The sequence below is a fragment of the Eumetopias jubatus genome, unplaced genomic scaffold, assembly GCF_037043125.1.
Source record: "Eumetopias jubatus isolate StellerSeaLion01/CBP00866 unplaced genomic scaffold, mEumJub1_p1.0 scaffold_8, whole genome shotgun sequence".
Lineage (NCBI taxonomy): Eukaryota > Metazoa > Chordata > Mammalia > Carnivora > Otariidae > Eumetopias > Eumetopias jubatus.
The window spans coordinates 121,929,554-121,952,026 of NW_028274814.1; the positions used below are offsets into that span (position 1 = coordinate 121,929,554).

Consider the following 22,473-nt stretch of genomic DNA (forward strand, 5'->3'; position numbering starts at 1 on the left):
TTCTGTGTTTTTACAAAGACCTTTTAAAACCTAAGCCGGAAAGACATCTCACCAACTTGCTGGGGCCTTGAGAATGAATGATTCAGTGTTGAGGTTGTTATCTTAGCTCTCACCAGAATAGAGTTTAAGGTATTCGTAGAGGTTTTATTGCCAGTCTAGACAATGATCTTAAATAATAAATGTGCCTTTTTAAAAGTGATTGCAAAAGTAAAAGTGATTGATTCTGCCTCCTGTAAAAAAATATTTTACTTTCTGGTAGAATTGTTAATGGGGATATAGTTTTCCCCTAGAACTAGTGCATCTTATTTTTATTTAGCCCTCCATTATTGGTTTTCACTTATCATGTACATAGAGATTGAAGCAGACACTTTTAGGTACCTGGTTGTTTCTATAATTCAGTATGAAATTGCTTCAAATCTGTGCAGTGTTGTGAATGACTTTTGTGTCATTTAGGGTATAATATCCAGTGTTGTGCTTCATGTATTTTCAAAGTTTAACTTTTTAATATGTAAAACTAAGAAACAACCTCACAAATAAGTAGATTTATCAAATTATTAAAATGTGCAGGCACTTGTTTACATTAATAACAGAGAAGTCTAGGAAGCTTCTAAGGACAAAAATCTAATCTACTGGATCTTATTTAGTGGTTAAGGATTCTGGTGAAATTGGAGAAGAAAACATGCTCTTATGTCATTAAAAAGGAGTCCTTTTCTATTCTCTCTTCCAGTAAAGAAGTCTGCCAAGCTACAGATATCATCATGTGTCCCGTGTGTGATAAATATTGTCCATTCATGAGGCTGTCAGATAGCTGCGTTTATGCCAAGGTAATTTCAAATCTGTGGCATTTTAGGTAGATTGAATTTTTCATACATTTCCCTGAGGAACAGAGGGTAACTATATTCTCTTTGTCATTGCTGGTCTTTGAGTCTCAAATTGATGTTGTAGGAGAGAGTTACCTCTTATCACTTGGTATTCTTATTCAAATACGTCTGTTACTGTATATGTATTTTATTTTATTTTTTTAATTTTTTATTTATTACTTTTTATTACATTATGTTAGTTACTGTACAGTACATCATTAGTTCTTGATGTAGTGTTCTATGATTCATTGTTTGTGTATTAGCTCTGATTATCATCACAGGAAGCTGCAGTATGCATAGTGCAAAGAGTACAGTTGTTAGAGTCAGAGAAAGACTCAGATCTTGACTCGCTCTTTACCACTTATCAGTCCCAGAACAAGTCATTTACCTCTCTGAGCCACAGTTTTCTTATTGTAAAATGGAGAACATGATGCTTGTTTTACACAATTGTTATAAGAAATGAGATAAAATGTTTACTGATCAAAGTGCTTGGCAGATGGTAAAATCTCAGTAAATGAGAGCCGCCACCATTTTCCTCTTTCATTATTGTTATTGTAAAAAAAAAAAAAAATTAGATTCAGGACTAGTTCAGCTACTTGCCTTCTTGACCAGGCACATGGACAATCTCTTTGAGGCTGAGCTTTCTCATCTCTAAAATGCAGGCAGTAATAACTACCTTCTCTGCCCCATGGCTTATCATGAAGACAAAGAAGATAGTACCTATATGGAAAAGTACTTTGAAAAAAATACATAGCATTATTATGTCCATTATATGTTATTTCATGTCCCTTTCTCATGTTATGCCTTACTTTATTAAAATTTTAGATAACATTCATCAAATTCCTTATTTTTTACTTAGGGACGTTGTCACTAATATAAAGCATTAGCTAGAGTATGGGCTGCTGAAGACTTTTCCAAGACCACTACCTGTCAACTTTCCCAGATTTCAGATACAAAAAGGGTTGGCAGACTTTGCTAATATCTGCAGTCCCTGCAGCTTGGATCTATTTAATTACACTGTGGGCATGGCAGAGTTTTGTTCATTTTAAGTGAGAGAACATCTGATAGACAGCCCAGGAGCCCGCCCATCCATGATGTCTGTAACACTGCAGGTGCCATTCTATGTGGGTAGATCCCAAACCACAGCAGCCAGCTGTGATCTTAGAAAGATTTGGATAAGTGCTGCAAGAGACCAAAAAAGCACAAAATACTCTCCCTACCTTTGGAGATAGACCGAAGTGAGGGAGGAAAAACTAACAGAATGAGCTTGGGAAATAAAGATTTGGTGAGAATCAAGAGAGTTTTGTCAGTAATATAATCTTGTTTAAAGATCATGAGTTAAGCTTGAATGACTCAGGTGCAAAAATTCTGCCTTTTGGGAATCTCAGAAATGCAGTCTTTTGTTGTTACTGTTGTTTGGGGATATTTGTTTTTTACATGGAAAGATAGGACCTGAGTGAAGTTCTCTCCTTAGGGAGATCCATGATGATTCCCTAAAAGGATCATCATGGGTAGTTCAGAGTGCTGATTTTATAGGAGCTAGTTGAGCAGTTATCCTACTGAATATAAGATCTAGAACAATAATAATTATAATAGCTAGGCTGTATACATAAAAGTAGCTAGGCAACCTACGTTTTTATTTCTAATTCTTACAGCAACTTCAAGGTAGATGTTATTACTCTTGTTTTACTCAGAGGTAAAAATTACTCATCCATGGTCACACAGCAGTAAGGCTAAGTTAGCTAAGCCTTGGTTTGTCTGATTGCAAAACATATCCTTGTGCCATATTGAGGCTACAAGATGTTCGGATTCTGGATTTTAGAGTGGGTCCTTCCTTAAAATACTTAGTAAAATGAAAGCTTTTTTAGCCTCAAAAAAGCCTCTGATGAAAGAATTGAAGTTCTGTAGAGTTTCCTTTAGAAGCATTTATTAGAAAGGCCAAATCCATTTCATGGGACTGAGGATACATAGGGATATTGGATCCAATCAGATTCCAGATCCAATCTAATCAATGGCTGTTCTGCCGGTCAGGAATGCTTTATCCCCAACCTTTACATTTGCGAGGTCAGAAACCCAACTGAAATTGGCTTAAGCCAAAAGGGACTTATTGGCTCATTTCACTGGGAAAATGTACTGGAATAGCTCACGCTGTCTGAGAACAAGGGCCTCAAGGCCTAAACTGGTCCTCCAGGCCTCATATGTCTCTATTTAGCCATCTGTCTACAAGATCCTTCTTCAGAGAGGTTCTCCTTACATGATCGGGAAGGTAGCTGCTAACTGTCACAACATGAGGCTTATATCTTCTCTATCTCCTGAAGCATGTTTTTATGCTTTTTAAAAATGCTTGGTCTACTGTTACAGAATGTCTATTTCAGAACATGTGTATTGCCTAGTTTGGAATTCTTTGGAGTCAGCTGTCTTCCCCAAATACTTCATTATTTTGACCTGTGCATGTTTGTCCCCTGGAGGTGTCAACCACTTTGGGTGATGGTCAGAGGCCAGACACTCAGCTCTCAGACCTGGTGAGTTTACAGAAAGGAAAGGACAGTGTGTCTCAGGTACCACTGTGTGCTGCACTTTTCCAGAGGACTTTTTGGTCAGCGTTTCATTTTAAAGCCTGCCCGGGAACAAAACAGAATTGATGAAGCCACTCTTCCTTGATTATAATCTACCAGGCCTGAAATTTAAGAGGAGCTGGACTGAGGAGAGAATGCCTGAGGACAGCTGGCCAGGCAGCACCTCCTCATCTCCTCAACCAGGCAGAACTCTGATATTACCCCAAGAACCAGCCCCTGTGGTTTGGCCTGTTGCAGCTGATTTGATGGGAGACCCTAACTGTCCAATGACCATTGACGGAGAGGCTGGAGTAGAACTTGTGTATTGCTCCAAGCCAAGTTCCCACTTTGCTTGGGAACTGCCACTAAGTCTCCCTGTAAACCACCACCTCCATCTCTCTCTCTCTCTCTCTCTCTCTCTCTCTCACACACACACACACACACACACACACACACACACACACACCTGTTCAAGGCAACTTACCATCTGCCTGGGGGTTTCTCAGGGTCTGTTTTTTTGTGTTTTGTTAGTTCCCAGAATCTACTATCTTGCTTCTCTACGGTTGATTTTGGCAAAAGGAGCCATCACTCTATTTTAACTTATCATTTTAGTAGGAACCAGAAGTCCTTATTAACTTACCCCTCCTGATTCACATATTTCCAAGTAACTGCAGCAGAAAAATGTCTCTCTCCAAATGTTTGCTTATCAGTCCCAGAGAAAGACTCTATAATCAATTCTATATTTGAGCCACATGCCCCTAGTGACCTACATGGGAGATATCTACTACCAGGAGAGGGGAGAAAGATAATGTGAACAGCCAAAAACAATGTCCACCACAATTCATTCCAGAATCTACACTGATGGTGCAGGCTACAACTTCCACCAAATCCGTGTAAACACCCTAATAGAGAGCACAGACCAGCCATGTACGCCACTGGAACTCTCGGGCTTGATTTAATGCTCAGTGCATTATACAGTATGCAGTGTAAAACTTAACACTCCCTCTGGCATATGAAATAAATTGGCTTTTGCCTTTTATCTACATTAGGTATTTGAATGCTGCTCATCTCTCCTATGTTCAAAGAAAAAGAAGGCATAAACTTTTGGAAAATTTTGAAATACTTCACACTTGATAGAACAGGAAAAGATCTGTTTATAGTTGGCACATTCTCCAAGGGATAGTAAAGTATATTTTATAGAGAGCTATAAAGCACCCAAAAAAGGTTATGCTTTATGAGCATATCAGTCATCATTTCAATTCGGCATGACATTGGTGTGATTTATCCTAGAGGCGGAAATGAGCGTGGCAGTTTTGCAGGACGAATGTCTTTGCTTTCTGCTGTGGTGTTTGTGATAGAATATATTATCTAGCAGTAAAGTATTTGCTAGCTGTCTTTGTGTTATGTGTAATAGGTAAATACAGTGATTACCTGAGGCTTTAATAAAGGTGGAAGTGGATTTTGTTAATGGTCTGCTCTGTCTTCTTTGTAATACTAAAATTCAGAGGGCAGCCCAGAAAATGTTTGCTCAAAACTACACAAACAAAATAGCCATGTTTTCAAAGTGAATAGATGAGGCATTAAAAATAGAAATCAGGAGACTTTAAAGCAGCGACAATAATACCTCCCTGGTCTTAAATATAAGTATATCCATATGTCCACATATAACAGTTTTTATGGTACATAAAAGAAAAATTTTTGGCACTGTTGGGGCTGCTGATAAATGTTCAGCTAGGTGATAACTACATAAAGGGAACAAATTCTCTGTTGCTTATCCAAACTACTTCATAGTTGGAGGAACCCCCTTCTCGATTATGATCCAAAAGGAATATCTCCCAAGAAACCTTGCAACATTCATTTATTTTTACAGAACTTGAAAAAAAAATGTGAATTGAAATATAGTTTATGAGAAACTAGTTTAACTCTGATTCATATTGTTCCCAGGTAACTCACCTCTTTGATAATGGAGCCACTGTCTTCTTTGCTGTCTTCATGGCAGTCTGGGGTAAGTGTTCTGTAGCCACGTAACTTGAGTTCCCTTTATCTGCTCTATAATATGTTCCTTCAGAAATCTGATTTTTGTCATGTGGCTATGAAAGGAAGAGGCTTAAGTAAATTCAGTTGACCATTCTATTAGACATGAGCTGATTAAAAATTCATTTAATTTATTTAAAAAGTAATGTCATAGAGGGGAATACATCTGATTTCTCTTAAACCTTCAACAGTTTCATCAACATCCCATTATTAAAGTAAAATTCATCTTCTGTTGGAGACAAAAATAAACCTTATAGTATGTCAAAAAGTCTGGTAAAGATCTAAGTACTCATAGAAGTATTTGGGACTTTCTGTTGTAAGTGGAATCTTTTCATCCAGCTAATGTATAAGTGCCCGCCTCTGGCTTCCTTCCAGTTCTGGTTAAAATGACCCCCCGAAAACAAGAGCTACTTACAAAACTGAATTGAGTTCTTCTAGATCAGCTAAAGTCAAAAGCTCCATAATAACAAGATGTGATGGAACGTTCACTTAGAGAATTTCTTAACCCAAAGAAAGTACTTAACCTACTTCTTTGTAAAATGGGTTTCATAGTATCTTTCTCGTGGAATCATTATAATGTTTTGATTTAGTAGTATAGAAAAGAGTGGACAAATTTAGAGTAAACAGTTAATGGTGGTTACCTTTGAAGAGAAGGTTCCCCTGTGGAAAGGGTAAGTGAGCTGTGATGAAAGACAGATTTCTTACACAGTATTTTTTTCAGTTTGGTTTGAATTTTTCACAATCATGTACTTCCTCTAGAACTTAAAATGCCAGAATCTCTGTTTTGATGTTATAAAACTCTGCTAACTCAAGGCTCAGGCTCATGTTGTTGTTTACGTCTGGAATGAATATCAGATCTTCTCTATCAGAGACTAGCTGAATTGTCATCTCCGTCCTTTGAACTTAGTAACATTTGACTTCTGTCATTCTTTGGACACTTAAAATGATTTGCATACACAATTTATCTACCCTCATAGGTTCATGTTCCTCGAGGATCGTTGTGGTTATTGGCAATTTCATACATTTCTTTTAAAGACAGATTCATATTTGTTGGTTGGTTGGATGGATGGATGGGGAAAAGGAAAGAGAAGGGATAGAGAAGCAGATTATCAAAAGAGTTTCTTTCTAAGACAATGAATGTGTTTAAATAGTCTCTTTGACAACTGAAAATATAAAAACTTCTTGTACTCTTGAGGAGGCTTGTTCTATAGATGTATTCTATCTTCCCTATCTAGAGATCTCCAAAGGAAAATTCTCTCCCACTACAGCTCTCTTGAAGGAACATATTTTGAAACCTGTGACTCCAGCCCCTCTCAGTCAGTGGGGATTGGACCCAAGACTTTAGTCAAACCATAGTGTAGTAAGTGGCCTGGAAGAAGACCTGAGGTTCTATAGAAAGAGAAACTGGAAAGATCACCCACAGGCTTATTCTCAAGAATGTGGAATGAAAAGTATGGAGAGAGACAGGGAATTAGCAATAGGAATTGACACTGAAAAATGCAGACAGGACAGGAAGTGGGGAGAAAGAAGGAAATTGAGATTGACCATGAGGTAGAAGCAGGGATCAGGAGAGATTAAAAGCAGGTTGAAGTTATGAGAAATCAGAACCTAGAAATAAGCAAAAGCAAAGTACTAGTGGAAAAGATATAAAGTAGGGGGTCCAGAAGCCCACTGGTAGCCAACTGGAAGAAAATGCAAGACCGTCCCCCAAAGAGAAAGAGAGAATGTAGCCACGTCATGTTGTTAGTAGAATATCAGGGTAAAGACAGGATCTCTTGTGGCTGGAGTCTCTCAAACTGCTAGCTTCTGTATCCTGTTCTGAATAGGCTGTCTTTTAATTCCCATGGGATTCCTGCCTCCCTTGATAGGACTTGTGAAAAGCCCTCATTATCTGTGCTATACCTTAGTGCATGTGCGTTTCTGTCCCTTGCAAACAAAGGAAGCTAATTGTAACAGAATTTTGGTGATGGGACTGAGCTCTCAGATCAAGAATGTATATCGGGATTTTTCCTAGAAAATATTTGTATTGGTAACCCTGATAGGAAGTAGAATAAGCCACCCAGTGCTTAAGCTTTGCCATAGTTACAATTGAGGATACTTTAGAAAATATATATTTATTAAACCAGTGGTTCCCAAAATTTTCCATTCATGGCACACATATGAAATGATACTATTTGCACGGCGTACTGATGTACGTGATACTGCCCTAAGTACCTTTGCCTTACCTGCCCCAAGAGATGAAGGGATTATTACCTCTTGCACACCTATAATCATCCCTGGCATACCCATTGGGCAACTCTGCTTTGGGCCATGAGTCTATTATGTAATGAGTTAATTCTTGTGTATAGAGAATAATTTACTGGAAGAATTAATACACAAAACTCCCTTACCCACTTTAGTATTTAACCAGTTTTGACTGAAATAATGTTTTCTTCTCCCAGTTTATCCTCTGAGACTGTAGAGAAATGAAATTCTGGTATAATGACATTTGTCTAAAGGACAGAGGTCATAATCTCCCTGACCCCTCACCCAGTACCATCATTATAAAGGGGATTGCATCCCTTCTTTGCGGGTTGTAACATCTTATGCTGGTGATAAGAAATAGTTGTATTTTATCCTTGCCAACCTCAGTTGGTTGGTGGTGGCTGCCTGGAGCATGGAGCTGAGAAGCTTCTGAGTTGCAAGTGGGTGGATTAGAGATTTGACAGTCCTTGGGCCTTGGAGGGTAACCAGTAAGAATCTTATAGATATATTGTAATAACCTTTGGGCAGAAGGGAACATTTTAAGGGCACTCCAGGCAAGGCAAGCCTGGAATAATTCATCCTCTGAATTGCTTTTTCTTAGTTGACAATTTACTGCTTAAATCTTTTGTGGTTCCCAGAAATGTGATAGTTTGAGAAAAAGAATGATTTACCCCAGGTGTTTCATTGTAGATGAGTCTATGCTTTTTGCAGAAATCTCAAATGGCCAATAATAACAGGTATGACAATAGCATACACTTATAGAGGGCCTACTATCTACTAGACACCATCCTACACATTGTACAGTATCATCTCAGTTAATTTTTATAGCAACATTTGAGGAAGGTACTATTATTATCTTCATGTGATAGATGAGGAAGCTGGGGTAGTAGCTAGAAAGTGGCAAAGTCAGGAGTTAAACTGGGCACTCTTAGCTTCTACACTCTATTGCTAGTTCATGTACTGTTTGTAACCCTATTTACTTCTGCTTCAGAGATCTAAATTTAAAGGACTGTTAAACTTGTTCCAAGCCTCATTTATACTGTTTTGCAATGGTGATGTTCTATAAAAGTGTGTCAGTTCTAATGGAGCTCAGTTTGATGGTCTCAGACTCATCTTTTATGATTGACAAGTTACATTTAAGAAAACAAATGCACTTTATTTTTGGGAAATTGCTAGATACAGAGATGTTGAGAACACATGTGAGTGGTTTATAAGACCTCTGAAGGATGGGGCTGATATGTTTATTTTGTTGCCTTTTGCTTTGTGTGTTCACCAAAGAAACAATAGGGCTCCATTTGGAACCAGTCCACAGCAGCTGGGAAGGGCCTTTGTGTGGGGTTAAAAGCTTGACAGAACCGCACTACGTTTGTGATAGCAGGTCGTCCTGGGGACCCTCAAGGTACACTGTGAGCCTAGGGCTCTGGGCTTGAACCACAGTGTGAGTCTTTCCTCAATGTTCATTTTTGTTCAGAAAGAGTCAAGAGACAAAACAATTAAGGCCTAAAATAGCTTCTCTCTCTAGGGAAAAAAAAAATGAGTCATTAGGGAGCTAGATTTTGGCAGAGACTTGTCAGGAATCAGATTATCTTTTTCTTTTCTTCATTTCTGGGGGTTTTTTTTCTCCTTTTTCTTTTTCTTTTACTGCCCAAAATTAAATTGCCCTCAGTAAATAAACATATCAAGGTCCTCAGTGTTCTCCAATCAAAATAACAAGATTGTGGTTATTTTAATGGAAATTCAAAGATTCTTTGTCTGGTTCTGTCAGTAATTTGTAAGTGAAGTGGATCTCATTTTTTAAAATAAGTTTTATAATAATTGCCTTTTATTTCTAGATATTTATACTAATTTTATCTTTATAGTCTTATGTATATGTCCAACAAAATAGTGATTATATATTTATACTTATAAATATATATAAATATTTACACATATATATTTATTTACTAAATGCCTATTAGGTGTGTAGGTATAGTCACATAGCCACGACACCTCATCAATTTCTTATAACCCACCAGAAAGAAATTATAATCTATGTCTTATAGATGAATATATTGAGGTACAGAGAGCATATGCAATTTGCCCAAGATTACCCAGCAACTAAGTGGTGGAGCCTGGATTTTAAACCCAATCTGGTCTGCCTAACTCAAGTCATTCCAAAGTTTGTATACTATGTCATGCACCTTTTGTGGGATGTGTTAAGACTTCATTACTCAGCAGACAGTACATTCTCACTATCACTTGGCAATGGGTATACAAAAATGAGTAAGATGTTATCTCTGTTCTTTTCAAAAATCTCATAGTATGTTGAGGGAGAGATGGTAATTATAGTATAGGATATCAATTTTCCTATTTACAGTGGGAAAAATGAGGATCCATGCTGCCAACTTCCTGAAGCCAAAAGGAAAAGCAGAGATGATTTCATCCAAAAGGAGATCCTGAAACCAAGTCAAATTTGCCAAACAAAGAGCGGAGTTGGAAGGAGGTGTGGAAAACATTCTGAACTGAGAACAGTGTGGGCTAGGCTCTGAAAAGGAAAGCCATTCAATGTGATAGGGACATAGCATATGTATTAGTTTCCTAGGAGTGCTTTAACAAAGGACCACAAACTGGATGGCTTAAAACAACAGAAATTTATTCTCTCACTGTTCTGGAGGCTAGAAGTCAAAAATCAAGGTATGAAAAGAGTCAGTTATTTTGAGGGCTCTGAGGGGATACCTGTCCCATATCTCTCTCCTAGATTCTTATGACAGTGAGCAATCCTTGACATTCCTTGGCTTGTGGGTGCATCACTCCAATCTGTCTCCATCTTCACCTGCATTTTCCCTGTATCTCTGTCTTCACATGGCAGTCTTCTTGTAAGGACACTAAATTGAATTGGATTAAGAGCCCACCCTAATCCAGTATGATTTCATCTTAACTAGTTAAACTGCAGTTACCTTATTTCCAAATAAGGTCGTATTTTGAGGTTGCAGCTTTGTTAAAACATCAATATATCTTTTTTGTTATGTTAATCACCATACATTACATCATAAGTTTTTGATGTAGTGTTCCGTGATTCATTGTTTGCTGCGTATAACACCCAGTGCTCCATGCAGTATGTGCCCTCTTTAATACCCATCACCAGGCTAACCCATCCCCCCACCCCCCTCCCTCTAGAACCCTCAGTTTGTTTCAAACAGTCCATAGTCCCTCATGGTTTGTCTCCCCCTCCGATTCCCCCCCCCTTCATTTTTCCCTTCCTGCTTTTTTTTTTTTTTAACATATAATGTATTATTTGTTTCAGAAGTACAGGTCTGTGATTCAACAGTCTTAAACAATTCACAGTGCTCACCATAGCACATACCCTCCCCAATGTCTGTCACCCAGCCACGCCATCCCTCCCACTCCAGCAACCCTCAGTTTGTTTCCTGAGATTAAGAATTCCTCATATCAGTGAGATCATATGATACATTGTCTTTCTCTGATTGACTTGTTTCGCTTAGCATAAAACCCTCCAGTTCCAACCACGTCATTGCAAATGGCAAGAATTCATTCCTTTTGATGGCTGCATAATATGCAGCCATCAAACATCAATATATCTTCAATGGGAGGCACAGTTCAACCCATAACAGAGAGTATGTTGAGGGCTGAGGTTTGTTTATCATAAGACATTTGTGTTTCAACAGGGAACCTTGGCTTCACCCTGTAGACAACAGAAGGCCAACTGAAGTTATAAGCTGGAGAGTGACATCATCAGTTGTGTTTGGGAAGTAACTCTGACAACAGCAAGAGAGGAGTGAAAGTGGGGTCACTTAGAAGGCTGTTCCAATATTCAGTCAAAATATGCAGAATCGGCTTTAGAAAAGATCTAAATTACAGAATAAAAACCTTATACATAAATGTATTTTCCTAGTTTTAGTTATTTATAATAGGCAAAATAAATATCCAACAACAGAAGAATCTCTAAGGGAATTATAAACAGCCATTAAAAATTAGTCTTTCAAAGCAAGTAATAGAACACAAAGATTGTATTTTAAGAATTGCAAATACAGGATATAAAGTGTACAAATAAATGTGACTTCGAGTATGTTAAATACTAATGAAAACAAAGTGATTATGTCACAATATTAATGGTAGTTTTCTCTGGGTGAAGGGATCATGGGAAGTTTTTATCAGTTTTATTTAGGTATAATTTACATAAAATCCAGCACCTTTAAATGTACAATTTTACGTTATGTCAAATGTATATAGTCACTTAACCATCACCATAATGATGAAATAGATTATTTTCATCCTCCAGAAAGTTTCCTCATGACTTTGCAGTGAGTCGCTTGGCAACCTCTAACCTGCTTTCTACCACTATAGTTTCACCTGTTTTAGAATCTCACGCAAATAGAATCATTCAATATTTAGCATTTTGGGTCTGGCTTTTTTCACTAAGATTAATGTGATTGAAATTCATTTATGTTGTTGCAAATGTAAATAGTCTATTCCTTTTTAGTACAGAATAGTACTTCATTTCCTGGATATACTAAAATGTGTGTATCCATTTATGAATTAATGAACATTTGGGTCCAATCCAGTTTTTAGCCTATTAAAAAATAAACCTGACAATCATTGGATATTAGAATTTTTGCATATTTGCATAAATCTTGGTATCTGTTTCTCTTGGGGAAATAACTAGGAGGAGCATTGCTTGATCTTAGGATAAGTGTCTAACTTATAAGAAATTGTTTTCCAAATGCCTGTGTCATTTTGCATTCCCAGCAGCATTATATAAGAGTTCAGGTGCTCCACATTCTCACAAACTTGGAATTATCAGTCTGTATCATTGTAGTCATTCTAGTAGATGTATAGTGTTATCTCACTGTGGTTTTAATTTGCATTTCCCTAATGACTAGTGATGTTGAACATGTTTTCATGAGTTTATTTCAAATCTCATTTTGGTGAAGTGTTTGTTCAGATTGTTGCCCATTTGTTATTGGTTTTCCTATTTTTAAGTTAAAAGTATTCTTTATATATTTTTTCAAATATTTTTCCCAGTTTGAGGCTTGCATTTCTTTTCCTTAATGGTGTCTTTTGAAAAGCAAGAGGTTTTACTTTTTTTCTTTTCTGTCTGTGCATTTAATTTTTTATTTAAGATATCTTTGCCAAACTCAAGGTCTCTAAGATTTTTTTCTATGTCTTCTCATAAAAAGCTAGTTTTAGCTCATATATTTATGTTCATGAGTTATTTCAAGTTGATTTTTGTATTTAAGGTAAAGTCAGATCTATTTCTTTGCCTATATGTTCAGTACCACTTGAAAGATAATCCTTTTCCTCCTTGAAATCAACTGTCCATATATGTGTGGATCTATATCTGGAATTTTTTTTGATCCACATGTGTACTCTTAAAAAATCATTTTTATTCAGCTATAATTGACATATATTAGTTTCAGGTGTGCAACATAATGATTCAGTATTTGTATATATTGCAAAATGATCACCACAATAACACTAGTTAACATCCATTACCACACATTGTTACAGACTTTTTTTCTTGTTAAGAACTTTTAAGATCTACTCTCTTAGCAACTAACAATACAGGATTGTTAATTATAGTTACCATGCTATATATTATATTCCCATGACATTTATGGTATGGTTTTATATTTTATAGTCAAAATATATTTTATAGTAAAAATCTGTACCTTTTGACCACCTTCACTCTTTTGCCCACCTCCAGCCCCTACCTCTAGAAACCACAATCTGTTCTTTGTATCCATGAGCTTAGGGGTTTTGTTTGTTTCTTTGTTTGTGTTTAGACTCCATGTATGAATGAGATACAAACTTGATTTAATGAAAATTCAGAGTTTCTATATATGGTTCTGTCAGGGAGAGCAATGCTTCCATCTTGGTTCTTCTTTCTCAAGATTGCTTTGTGTTTTTAGGGTCTGTTGTGGTTCCATAAAATTTTAGGATTGTTTTTTCTGTTTCTGTGAAAAATGCCATTGGAATTTGGTAGGGATTGCATTGAGTCTGTAGATTATGAGCATATTAACAATATTAATATTTCTTCCAATCCAATTAAATGAAATATCTTTCCATTTAATTGTGTCTTCAGTTTCTTTCATCAGTGTCTTACAGTTTTCAGTGTACAGATCTTTCACACTCCTTGGATGTATTTATTCCTAGCTATTTTGTTCTTTTTGATGTATTTATGCATTATATAAATTTTATATGTTGATGTTGTATCCTGAAACATTACTGAATTTATTAATTTTTTTATTAGCAGTTTTTTTTATTGGCATCTTTAGAGTTTTCTCTACATTATATCATGTCATCTGCAAGTAGTAACAGTTTTACTTCTTCCTTTTCAATTCGGATGCCTTTCATTTCTTTTTCTTGACTAATTGCTGTGGCTAGGACTTCCAGCACTATGTTGATAAAAGTGGTGAGAGTGGGCATCCTTGTCTTCTTCCTGATCTTAGAGGAAAAGCTTCTAGCTTTTCACCACTGAGTATAATGTTAGTTGTAGGCTTGTCGTCCATGACCTTTAATATGTTGAGATCCATTCCCTTTATACCCAGTTTGTTGAGAATTTTTATCATAAATGGATTTTGAATTTTGTCAAATGCTTTCTCCATATCTATTGAGGCAATCATAAGATTTGTATCCTTCATTTTGTTAATGTGGTCTATCATGTTGATTGATTTATGGATGTTGAACCATCCTTGCATTCCTGGAATAAATCCCATTTGATCATAGTGAATGATCATTTTAGTGTAATGTTGAGTTTGGTTTGCTAATATATATATTTTTTTTTACTTTTTTTAAGTTTTTATTTAAATTCTAGTTAGTTAACATATAGTATAATATTGGTTTCAGGAGTAGAATTTGGTGATTCATCACTTACATATAACACCCAGTGGTTTGCTAATATTTTGTTGAGGATTTTGGATCTGTGTTCATCTCAATATTGGCCTGTAATTTTCTTTTATTGTGGCATCCTTGTCTGGTTTTGGTGTCTGTAATTCTAGCCTCACAAAATGAATTTAGAAATGGTACCTCCTCAGGGCACCTGGGTGGCTCAGTTGGTTAAGGATCTGACTCTGGATTTCAGTTCAGGTCATGATCTCCAGGTCATGGGATCAAGCCCTGCATGTGGCTCTGCACTAAGCATGGAGTCGCTTGGGTTTCTCTCCCTCTACCCCTGCCCCCACTCGCTCATTCTTGTGTGCACACTTGCTCTCTTTCTCTAAAATAAATCTTTAAAAAAATGGTATCTCCTCTTCTACTTTTTGGAAGAATTTGAAAAGAATTAGTATTAATTCTTCTTTAAATATTTGGTAGAATTCCCCAGTGAAGCTGACTAGTCTTAACTTTTGTTTGTTGAGATATGTGTGCTTTTATGGCAATAACACACTGTCTTGATTATTATAACATAATAGTAAGCCTTGAAATGTTATTCTTTTTAAACATTGTTTTGGCTATATTAGGGACTTTGCATTTCCCTATATATTTTAGAATCAATTTTTCAGTTTCTACCAGAAAAGATGCTGATATTTTTACTGCAGTAGAGTTGAATCAAGAGATCATTTTGGGAAGGTTGAAAACTGAATATCAAATATGTCTATCCATGAACATTATTTAACTTTTTTTTAAATGATCTGTAATTTCTCTGTGCAATTTTATATTATTTTGTGTATAGTTTTGGATATTTTGTTAAATTTATCACTAATATTTTTGATTTTTTATAGTTTTATTTCTATAATGTTAATTTCCAGTTGCTCATTACTACTATATAAAAGTAGAATTGATTTTTGTACATTTACCTCATATCCTGTAAATATCCTCACTTATAAGTGCTACTAGCTTTCTTGTAGATTCCTTGGGATTTTCAACATAGATGATTATGACATTTATAAATAAATACAATTTTGTTTCTTTTCTAATTCATATGGTTTTAATTTTTCTTACCTTATTACACTGACAGAATAATGTTAGATAGAATTTATGACATCAGACATCATTTCCTTGTTCTCAGTGTTGGGGGGAAGTATTGTCTTATACTATTAAGTATGATAGGAAATACATTTTTGTAAATATCCCTTTATCGAGTTTAAGAATTTTACTTCTATTTCTAGAGACTGAATTTTTATCATGAATGGGTATTGAGTTTGTTAAAAGTGTTCATCTGTATTAATAAGATAATCCTGCTTTTTAAAAAGATGGTTGATACGTTCATTAAAGTAATTCACCTTCAAATACTATGTGACATTGAATTCCAAAACAAACCCTCTTCGTCATAATATACAGTTTACTCTTGACAGCATGGAGATTAGGTTCATCAAACCCTGTGCAGCTGAAAATCTACGTATAACTTTTGACTCCGCCAAAACTTAACTACTGATAACCTACTGTTGATTGAAAGCCTCATCAATAACATAAAGAGTTGATTAACACATATTTTGTATGTTTATATATATTATATACTGTATTCTTAAAGTAAGCTAAAGAAAAGAAAACATTTTAAAAATCGTAAGGAAGAGAAAATACATTTATAGTAACTGTATCCAAAAAATCCATATAAGTGAACCCACACAGTTCAAACCCATGTTGTTCAAGGGTCAACTGTATTATCTTTTTTTCTATATTTCTGTATTTGATTTGCTAAAATATTTTTAGGGTTTTTGCATCTGTTTTCATAAACGTTGTCTATAATTTTCTTCTAGTGTTTTATTGGTTATGAGGTAATTTGGCCACATAGAGGAAATGTTCTTTTTTCTGTTTTCTGGAGAAGGTTACATAAAAATGATATTACTTCTTTTTCACATGTTTGGTAGAATTCACCAGTGAAGCCGCTTGGGCTTGGAGTTTTCTTTGCAGGAAAGTGTTTAATACAAACTTAATCTCCTTAACAGATACAGAGCTCTTTAGATTATCTATTTCTTCTGTCTTCAAGGACCTCTATCATTTTATCTAAATTTGCAAACTTATTGGCATAAATTTGTTCATAATAATCTCATATTTTACCTTTGGTGGAATCTTTTGTGATATAATTTTGTTCAGTCCATGTCTTTCTCTTGTTTTCCTGTTCATTCTGCATAGGAATTTATCAATTCTATTGATCTTTCCATGAAGAAGCTTTTGATGTTAATGGTGTTTTTCTGTTGTTCTTACGGGTTTTTTTTAATTAATTTCTGGTGATATGTATCCTTCTCTCATGCTTACTTTGGGTTTAGTTTGCTCTTCTTTTTTAATTTCTTAAAGTGAATGCCTAGTTCACTAGTGTGAGACATTTCTTCTTTTCAAATATGAGTTTAATGCTATAAATTTCCTCTAAGTACTGCTTTAGTTGTATCCTCCACATTATTTTCATTTTTAATGAGTTCAAAATATTTTCTAATTTCCATTCTGATTTTCTCTATGACCCATGAGTTATATAGAAGTGTGTTGTTTAATTACAAAAAAAATGGGAGATTTTCTCGGTGTCTGCCTGCTATTGATTTCTAGTTTAACTCAGAGAACATATTTTGCATGATTTCAATCCTTTTAAATTTACTGAGATTTGTTTTATAGCCCACAATAAGGTATCTCAGCAAATGTCCCATGCCCATTTGAAAAGACTATATATTATGCTGTTGTTAAGTTTTATGTTTTGTAAGTTTCATTTCGGTCCACTTGGTTGATTATTTTGTTTTAGTCATCTGTATTTATACTAATTCCAACTTTATTTGTGGATTCATCTAGTTTGCCTTTCAGTTATGTCAGATTTTGCCTCATGTATTTTTAAATATAGGATTGTTATGTCTACTTGAGGCCCCTTAGTCATTATGAAATTTTTGTCATTATTCCCGATAATATTTCTTCTTTTCAAGTATGCTTTGATATTAATATTGCCATGCCAGTCTTTCTTGATTTGGGTTTGTGTGGTATACTTTTCTTTCCTTTACATTCACCTATCCATGTCTTTATATCTAAAGTGTTTTATACACAGGTAATAGTAAGTCTTACTTTTATCCAATGCAATGATCTCTGCTTTTTCATTAGAATTTTTATACCATTTAACTTCAATGTAATTATCAATACATTTGGTTTAAATATACATTCTTTTTATTTGCTTTATATGTGTCCCATGTGCTGTTGTTTTATTTTATTTTTTTTTTTATTTTACATCGTTTTCTCTCCTTTTGAATTAGGTATTTTCATGATTTAATTTTTTTCTATTTATTTTTTTATTATCATGTTAATCACCATACATTACATCATTAGTTTTTGATGTAGTGTTCCATGATTCATTGTTTGCGTATAACACCCAGTGCTCCATGCAGAACATGCCCTCTTTAATACCCATGACCAGGCTAACCCATCCTCCCACCGCCCTCCCCTCTAGAACCCTCAGTTTGTTTTTCAGAGTCCATCGTCTCTCATGGTTCATTTCCCCCTCCGATTTCCCCCCCTTCATTCTTCCCCTCCTGCTATCTTCTTTTTTTTTAACATATAATTCATTATTTAATTTTATCTCCACTATTGATTTATTAGTTATTAAGACTTCTTTGTTTTAATCTTATAATGGTTATTCAAGGATTTATAATATACACCTTTCATTCATAACAGCCTTCTTTCAAATAATATAATGCTATTTCACATGTGGTATGAGAACTTTAAAATGGTATATTTCACCTTTTATTTTCTGTCCCTTGTATTATTATTGCCATATATTTTACTGCTATTTTTGTCCTATAACTTACTGCTATTCTTGTTATATATTTTATTCTACATGTTGTAAACCTCTTGATACATTGTTATTATTTTGCCTTTCAGCAGGTAATTATCTATTAAAGAGATTGAAATGAGGAAAAATTCATTTACCCATATATTTTATTTACTTGTTTTTTGTGTGCTCTTCCTATCTTTATATTAATCCACATTTCCATCTGGTATCATTTCCTTCTGCCTGAAAAACTAAAGTTCTTATAATGCAGGTCTGTTGGTAATGAATTTTAGCAGATTTTTAAGATCTAAAAATATCTTTGCTTCAGTTTAATTTTTAAAAGATATTGTTGCTGGATGTAGAATTCTAGGTTGGCAGGGGTTTTTTTCTTTCAATACTTTAGAGCATAGGTTCTTAATCAGGAGTGAATTTTGCCTCTCAGGAGACATTAGACAATGTGTAGACACATTTTTGGTTGTCATAACTGAAAGAAAGGAGTGATACTGGCATCTGGATCTAGTGGGTAGAGGTCAGGGATGCTGCTAAATGTCATATAATACACAGAACAACACCCACCCTCCCTAACAAGGAATTAAATGGTCTACAATATCAATAGTGTTGAGTTTGAGAAACTGCTAAATTTATAGTCTTTCTTTTCCTGAAGTCATATGGCCTAGTTGAGTTTCTTTTGGAAGATCATCTGACAGTTCTATCTCAGATTCTCATTTAATCTGAAGATTAAAGTACCACTAACATAGGGACTGTTTTTACGTAGAAAAATGATTTATATTTTCAAAACTGTTGACACAATGTTGTGTCAAGATTGAAAAACACTGCCTTAAGGGATGCCTTTCCATTGTGTGGAGGCGTGCACAGTTTTTTATAAGATGCCTGCTGACCTTCTTTTCTTTCTTTCTTTCTTTTTTTTTCTACATAAGATTTTCCTCCCTTGTATCTGCTTTGAAGATTTTTTACTTCTTATTCTCAGGAATTTGACTGAGATGTGCTTTGTTGTTATTTTCTTAGCGTTTCTTGTAATTGGGGTTCATTAAGTTTCTTGCATCAGTAAATCTAATTTTTATCAAATTTTGAAATTTTTCCAGAATCACTCAATATTGTTCTATAGGTCACTTATGCCTCGCTCACATTTTTCATTCTTTTTCGTCTTTGTCTCATCTGTAATTGTTTCTATTATTTGTCTTCAGATTCACTGATTTTTTTTCTGAAAAGTCTAGTCTTCTGTTAATCCTATCCAGTGTATTTTTCTTTTCAGAACTTTCAATTTCCATTCTCAAATCTCAGTCAGTTGGGGCTTTTTATGCCTGGTATTACTCTCCTCATTTTGTTCATGTTTTCATCTATCTTCTTGACATACAAAGCATACTTATAACAGTTGTTTTATCACCCTTGTTCTATCATTTCTGTCAGTTCTGGGCTGTCTCCCTGGGATTGACTGAATTTTCTCCTGTTTCTAGGCTTTATTTTCCTGCTTATTTGTATGTCTGGGAATTTTTTATTAAACACTGAAGAGTGTTGAATTTTGTTTTTCATTATGTTTCCTTACTGTTGGATTTAAGTATGCAGTTAACTCTCTTGCAGCCCAGTTAAATCACCTCGAGACTTGTTATTAGCTTGTTAGGGTAGGTCCAGACCCACTACTAAGAGATGATCTTTAGGAGGCCTTGTATCAGTTCTATGTGTTGCAACATCTCTGTACCCTGACTGGTGGGATTGGAAACTTCTTTTAGCCCTCTGTGAATTCTGAGGATTGTTTAGCTACCATCAAGCAGCCTCATCTAGTTTCACCCCATGCATGTAAAGAGCAGAAGGAACTTTGTTGCTGATCCCTTGAGCTTTCTTTCAATATAGCTCCCTTCTCTCTGGTACTCTGCCCCACAAATTCTTGCTACCCCACTCTCCCCACTCTAATCTCCCAAGCTCAGTAAGTCCACTAGGCTCTGTTTGGGCTCAACCACCTGAATTGTAGCCTGTAAATGACCTCCAAACAATGAGCTGGTGTGATCCTAAGGCTCACCCTACTTTTTCTTTTCTCTCAGGGATCACAGTTCTGTACTCTCTTGTGCAGTGCTGAAAACAGTTGTTTCTTATATTGAAGCCATTAATCCTTATGGGTATAAGCAAAAATCTTCAGTCTGCTGTAGCTTGATGGCTTTTTATAGAAGGAAAGCATACACTCAGGCAGGGCCTCAGAGAATTGTGGTTACTTGGGGAAACTGCCATTATCCATGAGGTGTCTCCTCATCTTTACCAGTTCAGAAGCAAGTTTGGAATACCCAAAGCTAATTGGACTTGGGCAAACAGAAACCACTTCTAAATTCTGCAAGCACTAGTGCATAATCCAGAATGTGAAAATGCAAGAATATGGTAGAGAATATTATTTTATAATGACCATCTAGAGCACCTTCTTCCTGTGTCAGAATATTTAGGAAGCCAAATTAATCATCATAAATTGTTTGAGCTTGGAAATCAGTGTAGTGAATCCCTAGCACATCAAAAGAATACAATTAATAACTGTTAAATGAATGGAAAAGGGGAGCAACTATTGTTTTCTGCTGAATACTTAGTCATCTTTATTTCATTTCATAGAATACCCCAGAGACTGATTTATATCAGGATACACTTCTAATACCCTACATTCATATTAAACTGCAAAATTTGTAACCTTAGACCCTTGTTTTTCCTAAGTTACAAGTTGGCCACCCCCTATCTGGATACATTGACTTTCTCCAGAATGGTTCTGATAACAATAATTAAGCTTCAGCTTCTTAAAATATAGTCACATTCCTGTTTTTTCCTGGATCCTGAGATTAATTTCATCTTGGCGTTTTGGGGTGTTTCACAAACTCTCTAGTCACTCATTTACATTCACGTGCATTATTATTGCCAAAGCCCACCTCAAATGTTGTAAATTAGAACCAATAAAAATACTCTGGTCCTCACCAATTTTAAAAATATACAAATAAACTATTATTTTGAAACTGAGGTAGTTCACATGAAGATACATTTTTATAGTTTCTCTTGAAAAATTTGGAGATCTGGCCACAGTGCCGTCAATGGAAACTGAAGAACACCTATCACTTTACTTGGTGCACACACTCCCCAACTGGTCCCATTCTCCATCATTCCCTATTGTGTGGTTTCCTCTTCTAGGTTTTGTACTGATCTCTGGTCGTTTTAGCATTTGAGTTTATGACTCCTTACTAAGCTCATTCATTATGTGTAGGTTTTATGAGTTAAGCTCTTGGGAGGTGACCTCATTCCTCTATTTCTCGGTTCTTGGGAAGCACATCCATGTACCTTCCCTGTACCTTCTCCAAATGAACATTCTCAGAAAGTTATAAAGGACATAAATAATGAAATCGTTAGTATTATTCATTTCACTTTTAAAAAGAAGAAAATTAGAATTGGGAGAAAAATGACTATGTGTTATTTCCTAGGAAGAGAATCATGTTGACCAGGTTTCTGAAAATGCTTTGAGTCATCAGACAGCAGGTCACTTTTATGAAATAAAAATCATCCTTCCTTTTTCCTATATACTATTTCTGGCCACAGTCTAACAGAAGTTAGGCTATAGGATCTTTAAGCCCTTGGAATTTTTTCAAAAATAAGGAGTAAACGTGTCTTTATAATTAATTTTCTAGCATTAGACACAATTCTCTTCTGGACTCCCAGGCTAGAAATTTTCCAAATGAAGGATCAAATTAGGCTTTTGAATACCTATTATGTTACCAAAGGGCAAAAACTAGCAGCATGTATTCCTGGCAGCTTTGGGAATAAATGTGGGTTTTTCCAGGCCTCTAGAAAAAAAGCATAGATCTAAGGGAAAAATAGAGAGTAAATGCCAGGCTCTCACAGGGAACCTATAACCTGAGGCATGGTACTTTGGTTTTTATAACTAGTTTCAGCAAAGTCTTCCTGTGGTTCAAAGAGTAGGCTTTCTTTTTTCTTTTCGGCTCTTCCTGATTCAATAGAAATTAGAAGCCCCAGATTAGACTGTGACCTTCTAGCTACAAGACAGATAGCACCCCTGGGTTTTACCCTAAATGCCAGTTGCCCCTAGTCATTGTAATAGCCCAGATAACCC

General features: G+C 35.5%; 1 protein-coding gene across 1 annotated transcript in view; it reads left to right on the plus strand.

Annotated features, from left to right (window-relative positions):
* Nucleotides 1-22,473, plus strand: part of ANO4 (anoctamin 4) — a 443,661-nt gene that overhangs the window by 353,847 nt on the left and 67,341 nt on the right. Inside the window, exons 15-16 of the mRNA XM_088025667.1 lie at nucleotides 728-824; nucleotides 5,360-5,420. Coding sequence (XP_087881793.1) covers nucleotides 728-824; nucleotides 5,360-5,420 — 158 coding nt within the window. The remainder of the gene's footprint in view (nucleotides 1-727; nucleotides 825-5,359; nucleotides 5,421-22,473) is intronic.